The 19,100-nt window shown below is 41.4% G+C and overlaps 1 protein-coding gene across 1 annotated transcript in view; it reads right to left on the minus strand.

Annotated features, from left to right (window-relative positions):
- COX10 (cytochrome c oxidase assembly factor heme A:farnesyltransferase COX10) overlaps nt 1-19,100 on the minus strand; it is a gene marked incomplete at both ends in the record, with an annotated part of 104,785 nt that overhangs the window by 12,010 nt on the left and 73,675 nt on the right. The window contains one exon of the mRNA XM_082008221.1: nt 1,116-1,348. Coding sequence (XP_081864347.1) covers nt 1,116-1,348 — 233 coding nt within the window. The remainder of the gene's footprint in view (nt 1-1,115; nt 1,349-19,100) is intronic.

Raw genomic sequence — 19,100 nt, forward strand, 5'->3', positions numbered from 1 at the left:
ATGATGTCTGTTATGTACTCCTTAACTTGAGACGCTATACATATACACACATATAATTTATAGGTCTAAATATAAAAAAGATTTTCAGAGAAGTAAATGTTTGTATAGAAGTGTCACACACAATTGAAAAAAAAACAAAACACAAAACCCTTCATCCCAGCTCTGGATTAGATCTGTGTCAGAACATGTGTACACAAAGTCAATTCAGACTGATTTTTATAGGAAGCATGTAACATAAATGAAGAATGGTGTGCTATGGATTTTGCACAGATTCTGATAATTTCCAGTTAAAAGCCTTGTTGTTGAAAGCATTATTCAAGCCTTAAATATGCCACACTGTGGGATGAGTGTGCGCTAAAAAAATTCTTAGCAGACCTGTTAATTGAACTTCATGAGTTTCTTCAGAATATAACTATGTGGAGCCACTTTGATTCTTAAGTTTCTAGCTGGCAGGAAAAAAAAGCCCTAATTGTGTCAGAGCTTAGCTGCTGAAGAGATCAGTGTTTTATGAGGGATGTAAAAATGGTTCACAGTTACTAAAATAGAAATCTTCGTTTGCTTTTCAAGGAGGGGGGGAAGGAACGTTTATAACTTGGAGTTTAGAAGTGGGCAATTAGGAAACACACCAATAAATTAATCTTCCTAGGATATTTTCTGACTTGTGGAAAGACAGTAATAAACACAACTGGGAATTTTCCAGCTGAAAGCTCCTGACTTGTAAGCTGGATCTTATTGGTTATGGTTTTAATCCTGAAATTACACAATGCTTTCTTCCATGTGAACCCCAAAGACACTATTTTCCTTCTAGATTTTTTTTTTTTTTTAAGATGGCCTGAATATATATTCAATAGAACACAGTCTTTTATCAGTTGATGTTTGCCCCTGAAATGCCCCCATAAGGATAATTATACAATCATGTCTACTCATTCACTCCTTATGGTACCGTGCTGTAACAGACCTGGGCACCGCGAACGCCAGAATATATCTGCTTTTGAAGCAGCATGAGGTCAACAAGCATAAAGAACGAGGTTTACTGCCTTTTGAGTAGGTCTTTTTAGCTCTCCCAAAGGCAACATTGACAGCCCCTTGCCCAGATGCAAGGGTTTTATACTCACCAGCATCGAGACTACCAGTGGCCGCAGTCCAGCCCATGACGGGGGGAATGGCACCCACGACAGCTCCCACCCACGTGTTGGCAATGCTCATTCTCTTCATGGGCGTGTAACAACACGTGTACAAGAAAATGTTGAAGGCTCCCAGGGCCCCGGTGAGAGGGTTTACTCCCAGCGTCAGCAGGGCGATTCCCGGGACTCCGCAGGAGGCAGCAAAACAGACGGCGAGCAGGGGGCTGTGGGAGAGAGCAGGAGACACACGCTGAGCAAAGGGGTCTGCCTTAAAGAATGACTGCTGCCCCTCTCCTTCGCCTCCTCCCAAAGATTAAGATTGGATTTTTGTAATTTTTTTTTTTACTCGCCCAGCCCAAATTTTCCCATTTGACCCCCCATCCTAAGGCAAGCCTTTCTAAAAAGTTAAGACAATCTTGCTGCAGATTTGCAACAATAGGTGTTTCTTATTCTCGTGATCACTGTGTTCACCAAATAAATTCACTCTATACAGGTAAAGAGCCCTTATGGAGAACTGGTACTTCCAGCAGGCCCTTCTGTTTCATTTTATCTTAGTAAATTTTGACCTCTGGAAAAAGCACTCAGGGTTTAGAGTGAATGAGAGTGGTTGTAGCTTGTCAGATTTTTAATTGATTGCAATTATCCAAGGGATCCTCTGACTGAAATGCAACAGGGTTAGACATAAAATTAGGAAGCATTTACAAGAAAAAGAGTACATTCAATCATTTTGAAATTATGTCAACAGGAATAAAGTATTTTTTGGCTTTACTGAAAAAAGGCTGAATTTTCTACATTCCCATTTAGCTAAGCAGGGGTAGTACACCAAAGCAATTTTGGCAACAGAACCAAAATTAAAACTTATCACCCTCTAAGTGTGACTGGAATTAATGGAGGATATTTTACGTTTGGCCGAAAGCAGCAAACACCAAAAATGCAAATTATTCCTGTTGATTTCTACTGCACATCAGCTAAAGAGCTCAGGGAAGGCTGGAAATTCCTGCTAAAACCTGTAAGAAAGGGGCTGAAGCTAAACTTCTGCTAGTAAGTTCCACAATAAGCATCCAAGTACGATCAACAAGGATTTTTTTGTTTGGCTACCAAAGCCACACTTCACAGGCAGCACCGTGATGCAACCCTAAGGAAGCTTTATTTGTGATCCCTTGCACCAGATCAATGATTGCTGCTGGTGGAGATCTCTTCACACGCGCTTGTTCGAGGGCGTTTGGTATGATGGAAAGAGAGAACTAAATGCCACTAAGCAATAATGTGGTGTGGGAGACCTCTGGAAGGGAGGAAAATGCCATTAACTAAGTTGCATTTAATAACCCATGTGGCTAAATACACAATTCTAGTCACCCATGTAAGAGCAGAAAATATGTGTGCTTGCAACGAATGTCTCTGCATGAAGTTTAGCTTTATACGTTTTGTGTAATTGAAAACTATGCAGCCTTTGTACTCTACGATCAGTCTACCCTCTGGCCAAATCCTTAACCCTCAAATACGTGTTGCAAGCACTGCTCCAACCCTCATAAGAAAAATTTGCTGTTGGGGAAGAATTTTTATGAGAGGTTTATCAGCAAAAAATCCTACCATTCCAATTTTGATTTTTAAGACCTTTGTTGGACCAATATGATATGGAGATCCTAAATAACTGGAAGAACTAAAATGAGTAAATCTCGCACAAAAGATCTACCTTCAGTTTAAATTAAATTGACTAGGTAGTTTTATCTAGCTTTTCAAAACCATCAACAGATTTTAGGTGACGGAGCGTGCAGAGAGCACATTTACGCTCCGCCATTACCAGTCTTGGTGTTACTAATATATCAGGAATAGAGGCAGGGTACGTCGCTGCCATCCGTTGACAATGAGATGAATAAAACTTGAGACTGTTTTCAGGAGCCGTACTGTGAAAGGAGCCATACGGTGCTGTACCCTCTGGTTTTGCAGCTAGCAGTGCTCTTTTGCAGAAAGGCAGCAAAACACAATCTGTACCGTAAACTGTCTCAACGCCGACTACAAATGCCGTACTCTGTAGACGTGGCCCCTCTATAGTGAAAGCCTGACTGGGTTTGGTTAAACAAATCTATCTTGACTGATTCCTGAATAAAATACAGTCAGACGGTAAACACCAGATTTACACAATACACGCTCTCGAGGCGACAAAAGACCAGCTTGACCCTACAAGGCTGGGCTACCCACGTTCGCTCCCGCGGGGCTCGCAGACATAAATGAGGACACAGTTTGACCTAATGCAAGGAGCACTTTTCTCACTAATCAAGAGTGAAGACTCATCTCCACGTCTCCAATTCAAATGAATGCTACGTACCAGGAGCTGGTCACAGAGCAGCAGACACCAGCCCTTCATGACTCTTAGGGGAAGGGAAGGTGAGGGCTGGGGGTGCAAAGCACTCCCTCCATGGCTGAAACCAGCATTGTGTCTCTCCCACGCCGTTCCTTGCAGCTGCGATAGCCCTGCGGTGCCAGCCCCGATACCAGCTATGTGCTGCCTTCGTGTCCAACTGATGGATCGGGAAACTATCCTTAAAAAATTAGGCTTTATCAAAAGGGAAGGGTGAAGTTATGTCACTCAGACCTTCACAGAAGTTGTTCTGTTCCTGGAAGATAAAAAGGCATTTTTGTTTCACAGTTTCTTCCTTTTTGCCTCTTTAAAAGGAAGTTCCTGGAGGCAGTTTGATTAGTGCCTGTAATAGTCCTAACGATCTCAGGGGAGGGCATCAACTCTATGATGGCTGTTCTTCATACGCAGTTGAACTATATTACTTTTAGACATCCTGAAAGTATCCCATTTTCTACTTCCCTCCAGTGTTTCCCTAACAGTCAAGGAACTGCAAAATTCTTATTCCCTCCAGTGTTTCCCTAACAGTCAAGGAACCGCAAAATTCTTCTAGAATAGTAATTGTCTAACTTGCAAGTGCCTGCCCCTAAAACTCCAACTGAGATCAGACACTCAAATCATGATCTGATGATTCAGCTTTGTTATTTCTGCCCCTTAAAATCCTATTTGGCCTTACAAAAACACTGCAATAGGAAATTAGGACCTTGCTTTCTTGGCGAGACATGAGGTAGGGAGAATTCAACTCATTCTCATGTAAATACGTCATGTTTATAATGTCTAGGAGAAGCATAAGCAACTCCTTATTGGGAAAGAGAGGATGTTTAAGGAAAAGGTAGCGAGATTTAAGTCACTGGTGCAGGTTTTTGCACTTCAGTGAGTCCCAGGACTGACTCTAGGTTTAAATCACAGCAGTTAAGGGATATTCTGACTTCTACTAGTTTATGGTCTTCTAGGGACCTTTATGCATCTCCATGCTCACATTAGGTCCGTCAAAACTCAGGCATGTGGTGTGAGGCTCATTGATTTGATGCACACTCCTTTGTCAGGCTGCCTGTATCTCACTGAGGCAGCACAGGAGATGAGGATCCCATTCTGGAGCAGAAGAAAGGCATGTTCTACCCCATCACGTAATGTCCATGCAGTTCCTCCCACTACAGCCTCGTGCCATCACGCAGTCCAGCATGCATCACGAGCATCAGTCTTGGGTAACCCAACGCCGGGGAATTCTCACGTGGTGGCCAAAAGTGGCTGCAGGGTCTCTGCTGGTTTCCTTCATCCATAAACCATCCCAGGCAGTAAGCGCAGGCTGATGACAGATGCTGGTACACAAGTCTCATTTCACTTGGGCGTTCACTTATGCTAAGGGAATCGCTCCCATGGGAAAAAAAGGCAATCTTCCATTGGAAAATTGGCCAAGGAGCTAGCTCAGAAAGCAAACACATTGAGTAAGAAACTAGGTTTTATGATGGATTCTTGGGAGGAGTTGGTTTCAGTTATTTGGCTGATTAAAATCAGACTTTGGAAAAATACTACAAGTGCCAAACGAGTTCTCTTCAAATTTCAACTCTAAAATACCCAGTATGTCACCACATAGGACACCTCCTAAAAGAAAACCAAAAACTGGTAGTTCTGCTTCGTCCCTCTCTTCTCCATCATCGAGAATGCATATACCAAAGTTTGCCTAATAATACCGCTAAAAGATATCCACATTCAACTAAAAGCTTTTGAGAGAACTTCAGCTTGAACAGTGAATAAGCAAACCTTTCCTGATCCAAAGAAAATGTGCTAACATTTCTCTCCCATAGAGTTCATCCAAGACGGACTCTCCCAGTCACACTCCACCGAGAGCATCCAAGGGGTGGAAGAGGAGCAGGTGGAAGAAAAATGACCCAGGTTTCTCCTCACTCAACTCAAACCTGCTGTTGACACAGAGGTGTCTGGAAAGATGCTGCCAGTCAGGCTGGGGCGGACTGCTCAAGGACAGCCCAGAGCTGCTGGAGGGGAGCGGGGAGCAGGCAGGAGGAACCCCATGTGGGTGATATTCAGGCATCCCTTGCACACACGACCGCGAGGCTTCCATGTGGACCCTCACTCATCATCATATCATTGATGGCAAGTTCGGACAACGCTGCAGCCTATTTTAATTCATGTGCAATAGCATAATCTCTGAATCTAGTTGCCATTTACAGATGATCTGGTTATACGTATATAATGATCTTACACATGTGCATGAAATATATTTATTTAATAGGCTCCTGAGTCATGGATAATAGTACTTATTGACTCACAGTGTTACTTGGAAAAATTGAGAGGGGAAAACAAATTAAAGCATTTGCCCATCTATAAAATTAATGTACTATTTTACCTATTTCACAGCAGCATCAGCAAGCTTAATGTCTATAAAGATCAATAGCATCACTACTACATATGCTCTTCTATGCTGTCTTTGGCAAAACATTTTGTGAAGATGACTGTCAAAGTACAGTTAGAACTACATTTTAAAAAACAGTATTAGAAAAGGGCAAAAAAGTTTCAAGAAAATTCTGTTTGGAAAAAACAATCAAGAAACTAGACAAAATACCCTCTTAAAACCTATCAATATTTAGAAATATGGAGAATTCCTGTATCGGCATCTAATGCTTCGACCTGTCTCTGTGAATATATTGACACTCATATACAAATACAGACACAAAGCCCATATCAATCCTGAATAGGCGCATTCATGCAATCAGCAGTTGTATGCAATTCATGTTCAGATGTTATGTAAATACGTAAGAAACTTAATTTGTGACCTTGTGTTAATGAGAAATTGGGCACGCAAAACATATTTACATAAAAGCGTACGCCTGAATATAAGTGTCCATTTAAGACTGCCTGCATATTTTTCAGGTGAAGCATAAGTGCTTATATTTCAAAATTAGATTCAAAGCCTAATACAAAAGGTTATAAAACAAATGCTGTCTTCTCCCTGTCTGTCAAAAAACCTTTTATAGAAACATCACCCACTTCTAAAAGGGCAAGCTAAAAAACCCAACCCAAAACAACAATGCTCTTTTGTTTTGCTGCAGCATGCACAGAATACCCTAATGGATTGAAACATTTAAATTCCTGGTTGATTATTTTGTATTAGATCTTATTGACAACTGTCTCTCAAGCCACAAGGCCAGGGATCTGTTCTGCCAAATGCAGGGTGATGACCTAAAATGAGGACAGGGACGGTGAAGAATAAAGCACGGAGAGCAATCGCTGTGCAAAGGTTTCACAGAATCGCTAAGGTTGGAAAGGACTTTCAAGATCATCAATTCCAACCATTAACCCAACACCACCATGCCACCTAAACCATGTCCCGAAGTGCCGCATCCACACGTTTTTTGAACACTTCCAGAGATGGCGACTCCACCACCGCCCTGGGCAGCCTGTGCCTGGCAGGGCACAGCCCACCGCTCTGCTCCCGAGCACCTCCGGCCAGGCTGCACCTCCCTCAAACACGTCCTCCACACCCAGGCACGGGCTGGCGCGGAGAAGGAAGATGGGATGAGAAGGAACTTTACGGAGTCATTTCTGCATCCAAATGAAGCCAAGATACGCATCCTCGCTTTCCTCTGCGTCGGATTTCAATAACGGCAAATATTCTGCATGAACTATACCCTTCAACTGCAATTTTACTTATCTTTTGGTGAGGCAAAAAACAGTTTTGGTTCTATCTGGCAAGTTTTCTGTTTTGTTCAAGACACAGGTTCATCAAGACCACCATGCTTCCTCCCCTTGTTCGTTTGCTGCTGCTGCCCACAGAAACAGTCCTAAATTATCTCTGACTTCAGCATCTTCCATGGTGGCAGGTAAACGGTGCCAAGACAATAAAGGTGAGATTGACAGCTCCGATTAATCTCAATATTGCTACTCTGGGTGCAAATTCTATCTGCATATAGTGTCAAAACAATTTGTTGTAATAAGAAGAGGAACAGCCTGAACCAGCCTCACACACAGACAGGCTGAAAATAGCGGGAGCTGGGAAGAAGGTACTTGGCAGACCAAGAATACAAGCGTGATTCTCATCTCTGCAATTTCATTTTGCCATCACGGGCCAAGATATGAGTCCAGTTCATGAACGCTGTTCCAAAGCCATAATTAAAATCAGATTTCGGGAGTAAGCATCATAAGTTGCTTATTATTTCTGGAATCTGTAGGTACTAAAAATGTCCCCAGACTACTCGCCAGTACAAGGCTGCCAGAGAAAGCCCCCTCCTCTTCCTAATTTTTTCCAGGTCAGCAGTAAGTTATTAAGGCTTCTGAAGCCAGTTACAAACTCAGACAAAAGCATCAGCCTGAAGTTTTTACATTTTTCCGACAGCGACGAGAGGTTACACAAACTGAAGTGCAAGACACATCCCTTTGAAGGTTTCTATGGCCGTGAAAGCCCGTGGTCCTTTCAAGAGGGGAGGATGTCCATGGAGATCTCCAGCACAAATGCACCTAACCCCATGCAGAAGACCATCATTCTCCCCAGCTGCTGATTTACAGGTTTGCTCATCTCCTGGCATCTTCCCAATTCTTGTGGCCAGGCAACATTAACAGTTGCTGAAAGTCAGTCCCAGGGTAGAAGCTGAGCTATGACTTGGTTACCTCCCTCAGCTGAAGTATCAGCCAAGGGATTTTATAAAGTTTTTTTTGTTTCGTCGTTGGGTTTTTTTGTTGTTTTTTTTTTTTTTAAAAAATCATCACCCCAAGAACTGCTGAACCCTCCTCGGTAGCTTTTAGAGACCCACCAAGAAAATAAAGGAAGGCCATCAGCCCCAGGAGTTGCTCCAGACAATCCCATCCCACTTGGAAGAGACACAAGGAGCTGAGGACGTTACGCACCGCAACGACAGATGACTATGTAGAAGCCTTCCTGCTCCTGCGACTTAGGTAATGGGGAAGAAGGCCCATCTCCTTCAGGCTCACATCTGGATTGCATTTGCGTGATTTCCAGCTCTGCTCCCCAGATGGACAGATGCCTAAAACCAGCAGTGGGGTCGTCTGCTGGCGCAAGTGCCGTAGAGTCAGCTGACTGTGAAAAATGAGCCAGAAGGCTGTAAAAGGCACATTTTGCCCCGAACACTAACGGTAGCTTCCCTGAAATTATTTTTGATGGGAGGTTAAAAAAAACATTCATACAGCCTCTAAGCTCAAAGTAAGGCACAGAACATTCAAAATCAATCAGTAATCACGGCAGACAACTGAATGATGGCAATCTACCAACAGTGAAATTAAATTTTAACTTTCCACAGAAATCCTTTCAGGCTGCATATTTATATATTTAGTAATAAAAACCATATTCATGACCATTGTCAGCTGTAAAACTTCTATAGTAATAACACCACCACTAATGGAAACTGGAACAACATTGCCTGGATCAGTAGCTTCATTGCTGATGACTTTTCTAAAACGATGCTAATTTTTTTGCAAAAGACATTAAACTCCAGAAGAGTCCTACAGACAGACTGGGGAGGTACCCAATAGAAAAAACATCCACACTCAGATCTGAGATTTTAAATCAAAGTGGTTACGTGACGATAACATTATGACTCTAATTAGTATATTTTTTTAAGGAATTAAAGCATGACTGACAAAATATTTTTTATATTCAACTACAAATTTCAATTACTGATTGGATTAGTCTCAAGAAGAGATATTTCTTTACAAATTAAAAAGGAAAAAATAGCTTTAACATTGGCAGAATGGACACGTTGCTAGACTCCTTTATTTCCTTCACGTAGATCAGATTCAGCATCAGTCAGAAGCTTTAGTAAACACAAGCAATCTGCGCTCTCACTTTTGATATCATCTTCCACAGGTACCTTGTGACTGAACATTATGAAAAGCCCAAGAAGCTGCTGATTGAGGCTTAATCTTGCAAAGTATCAGAATTACATTAAACTGAACAATATCTATCAATGAGCTAAAATGGTGCTATTTTAAGGGAAAAAATGTAAAGATCTTAATAGATATTAATTTATTCTCTCTCAGTCATGCAAGAAAGTTCATGACTCATGACAAGGGATGAAGGATGATGTATTTTAAAACTAAAAGGTGAAACTAAATTACACTTTTAATTGGGAATGCAATTTTTCCCCATCAACTCCAAATATCAGAATACATGCTTGCCTATCATTTACCACCGGAGACTGATGATGTCCTTTAGGAGGTGCAAACAAATGGTGAGCTTTGTTAAGGTTTGGGGTTTTTTTTTTCCCTTAAATTTAACTTTGTCTTCACCAGTTAAGAAGTAGTATTTACATTCCATCAGTGTCTGGTATCTCATCCTCAAAAATGTGTTGCTGTGGCAGATCAGGCTCTACATGCACTACAAGTATTGAATTTTATACCAAATCCCCTTTAACTCGGTATAACACTACCACAGTTTTTAAGATTGCCAGAACACACTTGCTGCAATTCTGCCTGCTTATGTTTTTGTGACTGGCTTTTTGTGATTTGGTTTCTGGTAATAACCATGACAAAGATGTTGATGACCTCAGATTGGAAAATACTTATCCCCAAATGTAAAAAAAATACAGTGTGGAAAAGAGCGGAAAAGTTCTAAACCCAACTTGTAACACAAAATCTGAGCTGACAGGGAACTCTATTAAAAGGAGGTATGAAACTTGCAGGTGGTCCCAAAAAGCCTAATAAGCTGGGTTAATGGGTAGTGTTTAAGCACACTTACATCAGGAGTTCAACACCACAGCATTGTGTCTCCAGATGAAGAGTTTACAGACCTGAACCTCAAATAAACCTCTTTAAAATGCAAATCTCTGCAAAAGGAATCGCCCCTAATACCTTTCCTTTGTCCACAGGGCTCAGCCAGGCCCATCAGCACCAACCTGGATGCGGTTTTGAATGACACCTCGACCATCAGCTGGGAAATGGGGCAGGACTCAGTGAGTGATGTCTAAATCTCCCCAGGAATGTCACAGAGTGAGAACTTGGCATATATGGAACTCAGAGACGGATAAACACGTGTAGCTGGCTGGGTCTCACCATGGAGTTGCCTTCTTGAGTTTTGGCACTAAATTGCCAACCCAGCTCTGGCTTTGCTATCTAATACACTTGTTCAGAAGTGTTTTTAGCGTAAATAAATACAGACTAGGATAAAATATCCCATGTCTGTGTCAATTCATTCCTCTCCCAATGAGGAAACAATCCATGCATGGAGCCCAAGCTGCCCTGTCATGGCTGTGTATTGCTATTGTACAAAAAGCGTAATCGACACTATTTTAACCAAATTGGAGGCAATTAGTTCCCCTCGGTCCTCAAGAATCTGAGCTGCAGATGTTCTGTCTTCCCTGCCAGAGCGAGGGGCTTTAAAACTATCATAAACAAACACAGCTAATTTAAAAGAATCATTTCATCTTGAAAAGGACACATCTCTCTTTTTTATGCTTGTGTAAATCAAAATTGGCTCAATCAATTTTGCTGAAAGTTTCCACAAAGACGCGATGTGTATGCTAAGACAAGACAAGAGGGATTTCAACTCAGCCGAAAAAAAGAGACCTTGGGACTCCCACCCTCAGCATGGAGCTTTCTCCTAAACATACCCTGCTCTCATTTTTACCAGTCTGACTCCACACAAATGATACCAGGATCTAGTCTTTCATCGTTCACAGGTTCAGGAGTTTGCCTGGAGGACTGAGGCCAAAGCAACCACAGGTTTGGGATGAGATAGCTCAGCAAACCACGGGGAGATGTGCAGTTTACAAACACCACATTCAGACAGAAATAAGACTTTTAATGCTGCCTTTTGTTATTAAGCAGAAGCTCCAACGGGGCCTTGTCACTTCACTTGAACTAAAAAATTAAAAATGAAAAGGACCCATACTTATAAAATGTTTATGCTCTTATTACATTCGCTATACACACCAGAATGCTAATCATAACAACTCTAAGCAACCCTGCAGAGTGTTAGCACGCTCCTTGTTATATGGCTTTGTTAGGTAGGAGTGAAAGGGTGAATAATAATATTCACAGCTTCCCTGCAGTCATGAAAATGTAAATATTTTTTTAAAGTGCTTACAAGACAAACCTACAGTAAATTTGAAAAATGTCCCCCATAATATTTAAACTAAATCCTCCTTTTTAACCTAACAAACCTAACCTTACAACATGGCAGTTAAGCGATCCATTCATTTTATGTCAAAATCTCAGTTCTCGCTTCATTTAAGAACCAGAGACCAGCTGATAAACAGGACGGATAATATGATCTCCCCAGAAACATTTTTCTGTGATTTAGTGACTAAATCTAACACAGGCTTCTGCTGAGCCCTCAGGCAACATTTGGAAAGCAGTGGGTAAAGAAATCTCAGGCCAATTGTCAATCTCATTAAGATGGAGAAAACTGAAGTTCTAGAGTATTTATCAACCTGTTCTTCAAAAAAAAGAGAAAAGATAGTCCAGCCATTCTCGGTACAGGATGACTGACTCTAAACACATTCCCAGGAGCAATGAAAATGAAGAAAAGAAGTTATTCACTACAGCCACAGACAGCAAGCAACGGTCTGCAGTGGAAGGAGGATCAGGCTCTAGGCACCAGTAAGGGGAAGAGCAACTGAGGAGATGAGCCTGTCAAATTGCAGTTTAAGTCAGGTCCTTCCCACCTATCTGCAGATTTGCCTGCAACGCTGCAAGCCTGCATTTGGTATTCATATCATTTTAACACTCCATAGCATGCTCTTAAGTACTTGCTGTGTTTCACCCGAGAGGTGAAGAGGATGAGGATGGTTGTATTTTGGGATTTCTGCATTATTATTTTGGTAGTTTATCTACAGTTAGCATCTGGAGTTGTATTTTACAAATGTTTGGTGGAAAAACACCCAAAAAAACCCTTCACATACCAAAGTGCATGAATACAACACAATTATTGTCACATACAGGCAGCAATATGAGTCACTGTGACTCATACTCCTTTGCAGCACGATTTATAATATAATATCCTTTGCGATTCTATGTCCCTAGCAAAAAAAAACCTAAATAAAACATATCAAAGACATCTCCACATACGTCAATCTCAGGAATGCAGCTTTTCTAGTCATAAAGACTGGAGAGCAAGCATCTGTGTTAGCGCAGCTAATTAAAGTGTAAGAAAAACCTCTTTTATATCTGACTTGCAAAGTTGATAACATGTAAGTTATAACCTGTACAAGACATGATAAACTCTGTCCTTCACAGAAAGAAATGCACTTCTAACATGACTTACTGTAAACAGATCTCAGGGTATAGCAGCTTCTAATCAGAGGCAGTTCCGTAATGGACCTGTTGAGCGGTGACATTTCCTACAACACTTGGCACATGCTGAATAATGATGCTGTTGTGGTTAAACCAGATAAGGTTCAATACTAAAACAGGGAACAAAGCTTGGGGATTTTGACTGCACTAAGCCAAAATTTACAAACATGAACCTGAAATGTTTGACAGACACAGGAAGAAAAGCCACCAGGAGAACATTGTGCTAAGATGGGGAACGGAAACTAGGGCTTTGAGATTTATTTTTGCTTGTTTGTGTAGTGTAAGAGGGGAAAACTCACTTTAACATCACCTTTGAAGAAAATGACTCATCACTAGTCAGTTAAAAAGTCAATGGTTACAACTCACGTCCAAGAGGCTTGTTCCTATCGGACACAAAGATGGAAGGATTAGTGTACAGAGGCTTGGCTCCCTCCAGCTCACAGGGCTCTACCCCCTGGCGAGGAGCTGACATGAGAGGATAAGACAACTCCATTAGGAGCCCGTATCACTTCTCTGCAGCGGTCCCCACAAGCAGATGGAGCAGCTATTTAGTCAAATGCACCGTGACTCCTGGTTTATACATGAGCATCTGGGATGTTTCCTACCGTGGGGCGATGGACAATGTACTCCGATTTATCAACTGTCCCACGTGCAATTAAAGATTCGGATAAATAATTTGGCAGTAAAAGCCACTCGGCTGAACTGAAAGGCAGCAAGGCGTGAGGGGTCAAGTGTTTCCGCAGGATTTATATTTACCAAACAGAGCTGCCTGCAAAGGAATGTCTCCGTTGAGCTGCGGCAGAATTAGGTCCAGGCAGGAGGACTGAGCTGAAGGCACTAGCTGGATAGCTAGCAATTTCTTCGTTTCAACTGAAACGAATTTGAATGTAATGTTAGAGTTATTAAAACAAGCTTCTTTATTGCCCTAAGAAACAAAATATATATGTAGTTAGAGCTATATAATTTCCTGCTAATACACATTTTGATCTGAGGATAATGTGCAGTATCACCATTTTGCTGTGCATTCTACAAAAGGATTCTAATACCTTAGAACCATTTAATCAACATCCTATGCAGGCAGTGAATAGATAATTGAAATATAAGTACCGTCATCCATATCCCCTTTGGGAAAGTGACACAGTAAGCATTATATCATTCCATTAGTCCACCCTTTGATGTGGGTTTTATTCTCATTAAACTATGTTTTAGCCTCAAGGTTTCTTCCCCCACCCCCCTCTCCATGACGTGGCCAAGCCAGAAAAAAAAAAAAAATACCCCGCTGTTGAAAAGGCAAGGACTGCATTTTTACAAGCAATTGTACATGTCAAAAATATAAAGCTGCCTTTTTAATTTCTTGTTTACCAAATACAGTCAATGACAGCTTCTGGAAAACACAGGGTGGAAAAAAAAGGGAAGCCAGGAGGGTGGTGGTGGGGAAGGAATGCATTTACTTGTTTTCAAATAATAAAGCCTGAATACACGCAGGATAAAAAGCGCTTGAAAAGGCTGCCGTGGTGGTGTCTGCTTTGAATTGTGCCCTGTTTAAACAAGAGGAAAGCCTCCCACTGAAAAAAGAAACATTTTTATCATTCAAAAAGATCTCAGGGCAGTCCCTTTAAAATGAGGTATTTTCTAAACAAAATATTGGAATGTTTCCCTGCAGGGAATGAGCATCTGATCTCTTAAAAATGATTATTCTTGAAGAACTGTAGATTTATGGAGTTTTTGTTTTATTTGTTTTAACTTAAGTAGAATGAAACCTGTCTGAAATGACCACCCAAGGGAGCAGGCCAGCCAGCTAAGGAGAGGCTGATCTTTAAATGGGAACCGAAGTTGTACTGAAACCCTTGGGGAGGTTTTAAACCGCTGGTTTAAAACAGGGCTGGCTAAACTCTTAATGCAGGTTTCAGCATAAGCTGAGGACATGGATTTCCTCTCAGTTACATCAGTGTAGCTCCACTAACATCAGTAGAAACATTCCTGATTTACATTTGTGTTAGCAAGCAAAGAATCAAGCCAATTAAAGCGTTATCAACAGTGATCAGAGGAGGATTTTTTCTTTTTTAAATGCACACACGGTTTTTCAGCATGGACTGGTTTTTCTACACTTTGTAGTAGTAGGTCTGCTACACGCAACCTAGTGGAAAACTCAGCTTTATATAGAACTAGTCTTGAGTCTCAATGTGGTTTTGAATAAATAGGGGAAGTCTGATGTCTCGCAATTTTCTATCAGTTTATGAATGTCCAAATTATATATTTGCCATTATAACTAAAATTCATAAATCAAGTCATCAGTGAGAAATACTACTAGCTTAGGAGTTCTTTTTGGTCTGTTCTTCAAGAGTTTGGCTTATAGTTTAAACCGACCAAAGTCAACACTCCACTCAGAAATGTCAACAAGTAGGAAAAGCATTACTGTCCCCATTAATTGCAATAATCATCAACTGTGGCCATAAGAAGTGGGAAGCTCATATACAGAACACAGCTCCTCGTGCATTCCTAAGTGAGGAGGTTAATGGAATTCTAGGAAAAAATATTTAATCAAACAACATGAAGATTTATTTCTTTCAAAGCATCCAAGGCATTACCTGTGTTGTGCCACCTTGTGCCAAGTTAATAGATGTAAACTTCTTAAATGCCCAAGGAAAAGCAAGTTTGAGAGTGCAAATATTCTGCTTAAGAAGAATATAATTAAATTCCATAGCATATTATTCCTATATTGAAGGTTTTTGAGACAAGACTAGGTAAAGCCTGGAGCAACCTGGTCTGCCCTCAGAGCTGACCCTGTTGTGAGCAGGAGATTGGACTACAGCTCTCCTGCAGTCCCTTCCAGCCTGAACCACCCTCTGCTGCTGCCTGTGCAATGCTTCACAGCCCGGGTGACACGAAACCTGGAGGTAAAGCAAGCGAGAAATCCCAGCCCCGCTCGCAGGCAGCCCCTGCTAAGACCAAAGCCAAAGGACTTGGTACAGAAAACAGTTGCAAGTTGCAAAATACTGTGGGAGCAGAACTGAAAGGTGTCTACATGGCCGTGAACGAGTTGTTTTGAACATGCTGTTTGATGACTTCTTTTTTTTTTTTAAGATGAAAAACTATTCCTGTACAACTGTTAAGTTTTTTATGAGTGCTTAGCACAGCAGATCCATCATGAACTGTAAGTTCATAAAAACAGGCGCTTTTTAACAGGAGTATGTGCAGTTCTGTGTAGAAGGGCAATCAAAACTGTCACTTTGTCCTATATAATGGAGCAGGACACTTGTCATCCTTGAGGCTAAGCTCACTCAGCTACTGCGGCTAATACTAGAGATTTATTTAAATTAATCTGCAGGAAAATTAAATCCATTAACTTAAAAAGCAAGAGAATAAATCATACCCAACAGGAAACCAGGAAAAGCTGCTGCCATTTCAGTTGAATCGAAGGTAGTGTGAGCTCATGAAATTTTTCCTCGTCAACGACTTAAAAACAACTCATAGTGCGAAAAATAATATCAGCTGTTGTTATAAAGCAAAACGCAAATATGCTCAATGAGTTTAACACTGCAGCCAAAGTATGAAGAACATCTCAAGCTGTTTGTATTTCCAAACAAGACTTGAGGGGTCAGAGGAGGGAGAAGGACATGTGGGCAGGCGGGAGTGATGGATGGTGTTTAGTGGCATGCTGTGTTTGGGTCTACTCTTGTTATTTTTGCAACAGGATGTCTCTGATTACTCTCTGAATAGAGAATAAGGATGGTTACGTCTCATTGCTCAAAGGGAACATTTTTTTCAGAGCCTTACAAATTAAATAGGACATTGTAAAGCAAGCAGTCAATGAACTATCAGGTACTGTTTGTCACAAATCTAGCAATAGTGGCAGAGGCTTCCCTGGGGGCATCAGCGGTGGGTTTGGGGCTGGTAAGTAAGGTATATGTAGCCTTGTCCTTATGCACAGCAGACCCCAGCTCTGCAGAATCCTTCTGTGTCACCACCTGTACGGTTTGGTCCAGGACAAATGATATGAAATACATTTACATAGCAGGGGCACACTGAGCCTCTAAATAACTATTTCAGCCATAAAGTTGATGCAATCTGGAGATGATGCTTTTCCAAATCCCATCCTTCCAGAGATCTTTGCAGAACTGGCTCCTGGCTCCCAGGGTGCTGCCTGGAGCGATGGTCGGGACAAAGCTGCCTAACTTAAACACTTCTTGAGTGACACCAGTAAGATAATGACACTCTGGCCCCAGCCAGACCTCAGAGGCCACGACAACGTTCACGCTCCACAGTGCAGCCCTGGCCACAGAGCATTTCTTTGAACGCTACTGAGGTTCCTCACCGATGCCAAAGGAAACTGCAAGTCCTTGGCAACTTGTAGAAAAGGCTGAGATGTGGGGACTGGGGAACAACATGAACCTGTGCGCAGGGAAACGAACACGCACAAGTGTTGCCAAGATAGGGCGGTTTGTGTTGTGTTCTCCGAGTGAAGGCTTCGGGCAGAAAGAAAGAGGATAAATGTCGGAAGCAAGGTCAGTTGGAACTGACAGCTGATTGATCTTAAACCTAAGTAAACTGGGGGGCTGAAGCTGCAAATGGGAGCCACAAAGCGAAACACACGGTAATAATTTCTCTGCAACAGTGTGACATTTCCTAACGAGCCTGCTCCATGAATTAGCTTATCTAAAATAGAGACGCCAGCTCATCCAGGGACTGGATGACTCAGTAACACCAAGGACCTCTCACTGGGGGTTACCAGTTTGATTCTGGCCCAAGCTCAAAGCATCTAAGAATTGTCTTCATGATGCCACAACCTCTGTAAAAAATGTTACTGGTCTCAGTGGGCAGAATTTCACATAAAAGCCACCACCGAAAGCCCTTCCAAGGAGGTGCAGTGAGCCGACGCGATGGAGAGTTAACAACCTTCTCACTCTTCTAAAAGGATCTCAAGCTCAGGACTGGATCATACCAAAACTGCTACCCATACAGACCAGTTCTGTAACAAGGACTATGCAAAATAAATTAAAAGGAAAGAAGAAATAGAAGGGAAATCACACAAACAGTGCAAATGAAGATGGATCACAAAATGATGCCTCGTTTGCACTGGATATCACAGATGTTGTAACACAGCAGAATTAAAAAAGCAGCAAACATTTCTTGATATGAAGCAGCTAAAGCGAAGAAAATGTCAAAACTCAAATGTCAGACAAATTTTGAGCAAGAACTCTGTACATACCCCAACCTCTCTGGATTCCTTCCCAGAACCAAGACACCAGTCTCTTACATACAATTTATCCATCTCTGTCTCATCTGTTTTTGACTGGTTTTAACATAACCATTTAAGGGTTTTATATAGTCAGCCAGGAAGGAAAGAGTTCAAGGAACACCAGGGAATATGTGGCAAAATATAATAAGGCTAGATCACTTGCACTGGATTATTCTCCTCTGGCACACCGCAGAAGAAATAACCCCAGACAAGGTCTGCACGTTCAACGGTCTATAGGGAACGAGACCAGCATTATTCAAGGTAAGTGACACTTTAAAGAACTTTAAATTAGCTGTTGACAGTCAGGTAGATAGATTGATGAGTGATTATACGAAGTCCCCAACATTACCATTTTGTGGTGAAAGCAAATATGGCGGGGGGGGGGGCAAGAAAATCCACTAAATATGGTCTTGCCAATCTGTGCTGCATTCAGATGACAGTGACATTTAAGGACACTGGAAACTTATACAACAAATTGCTTTCTCTTGAATCAAAAGTTGACAGAAAGTTTCCTAGCCAAATTCTTGACTCCAGAAATGCTGCAAACCACACTAGTACTCTATGATTAAAAAATAAATTCAAAAATCCCCCCATCATCTTTCTTTGTAACAAGTGTTCCTTCTTCCAGCGCTAAAAGGACACATGCAAGTGGAGCAGAAGGGCAGCTCCCCAGAACTGCACAATTAAGGCTGACTTACTGTATGTACAACAGATGCCCTCACTGCAGTGGTCCCTAAAATGTGTTTTTAAATAAAATTAACTCAAGATCTGTAATTAGCACGTCTTCAAAAACAAATCGGAACAAGTTTATTGAAGCGCTCTAACTATTTACAATGGGAGTGAATTTAGCCCCAAGGTTCACTTTACTATTTTGTCTCAATTTTCTTGTAATTTCATCCATCACAATTTTTTCAGTCCTCCAAAGGTGATGAATAAAACACAGAAATAAATAGGACCAACTGTTCGCAGGAGCCTAAGGGAAAACATAATTTTGTTATAAATAATCCTTGGCACAAATCATAGAAATGCAATACTAAAAGTGTTTGTTGAATCATTTATGAATCGGGCCTTCAGTTTTAGTTTGCAAATAAGTTAGAGTTTTTTGTTGATGTTCTTTTTC

The sequence above is a fragment of the Phaethon aethereus genome (assembly GCF_964289735.1).
Source record: "Phaethon aethereus genome assembly, chromosome: 18".
In the NCBI taxonomy this organism is placed as follows: domain Eukaryota; kingdom Metazoa; phylum Chordata; class Aves; order Phaethontiformes; family Phaethontidae; genus Phaethon; species Phaethon aethereus.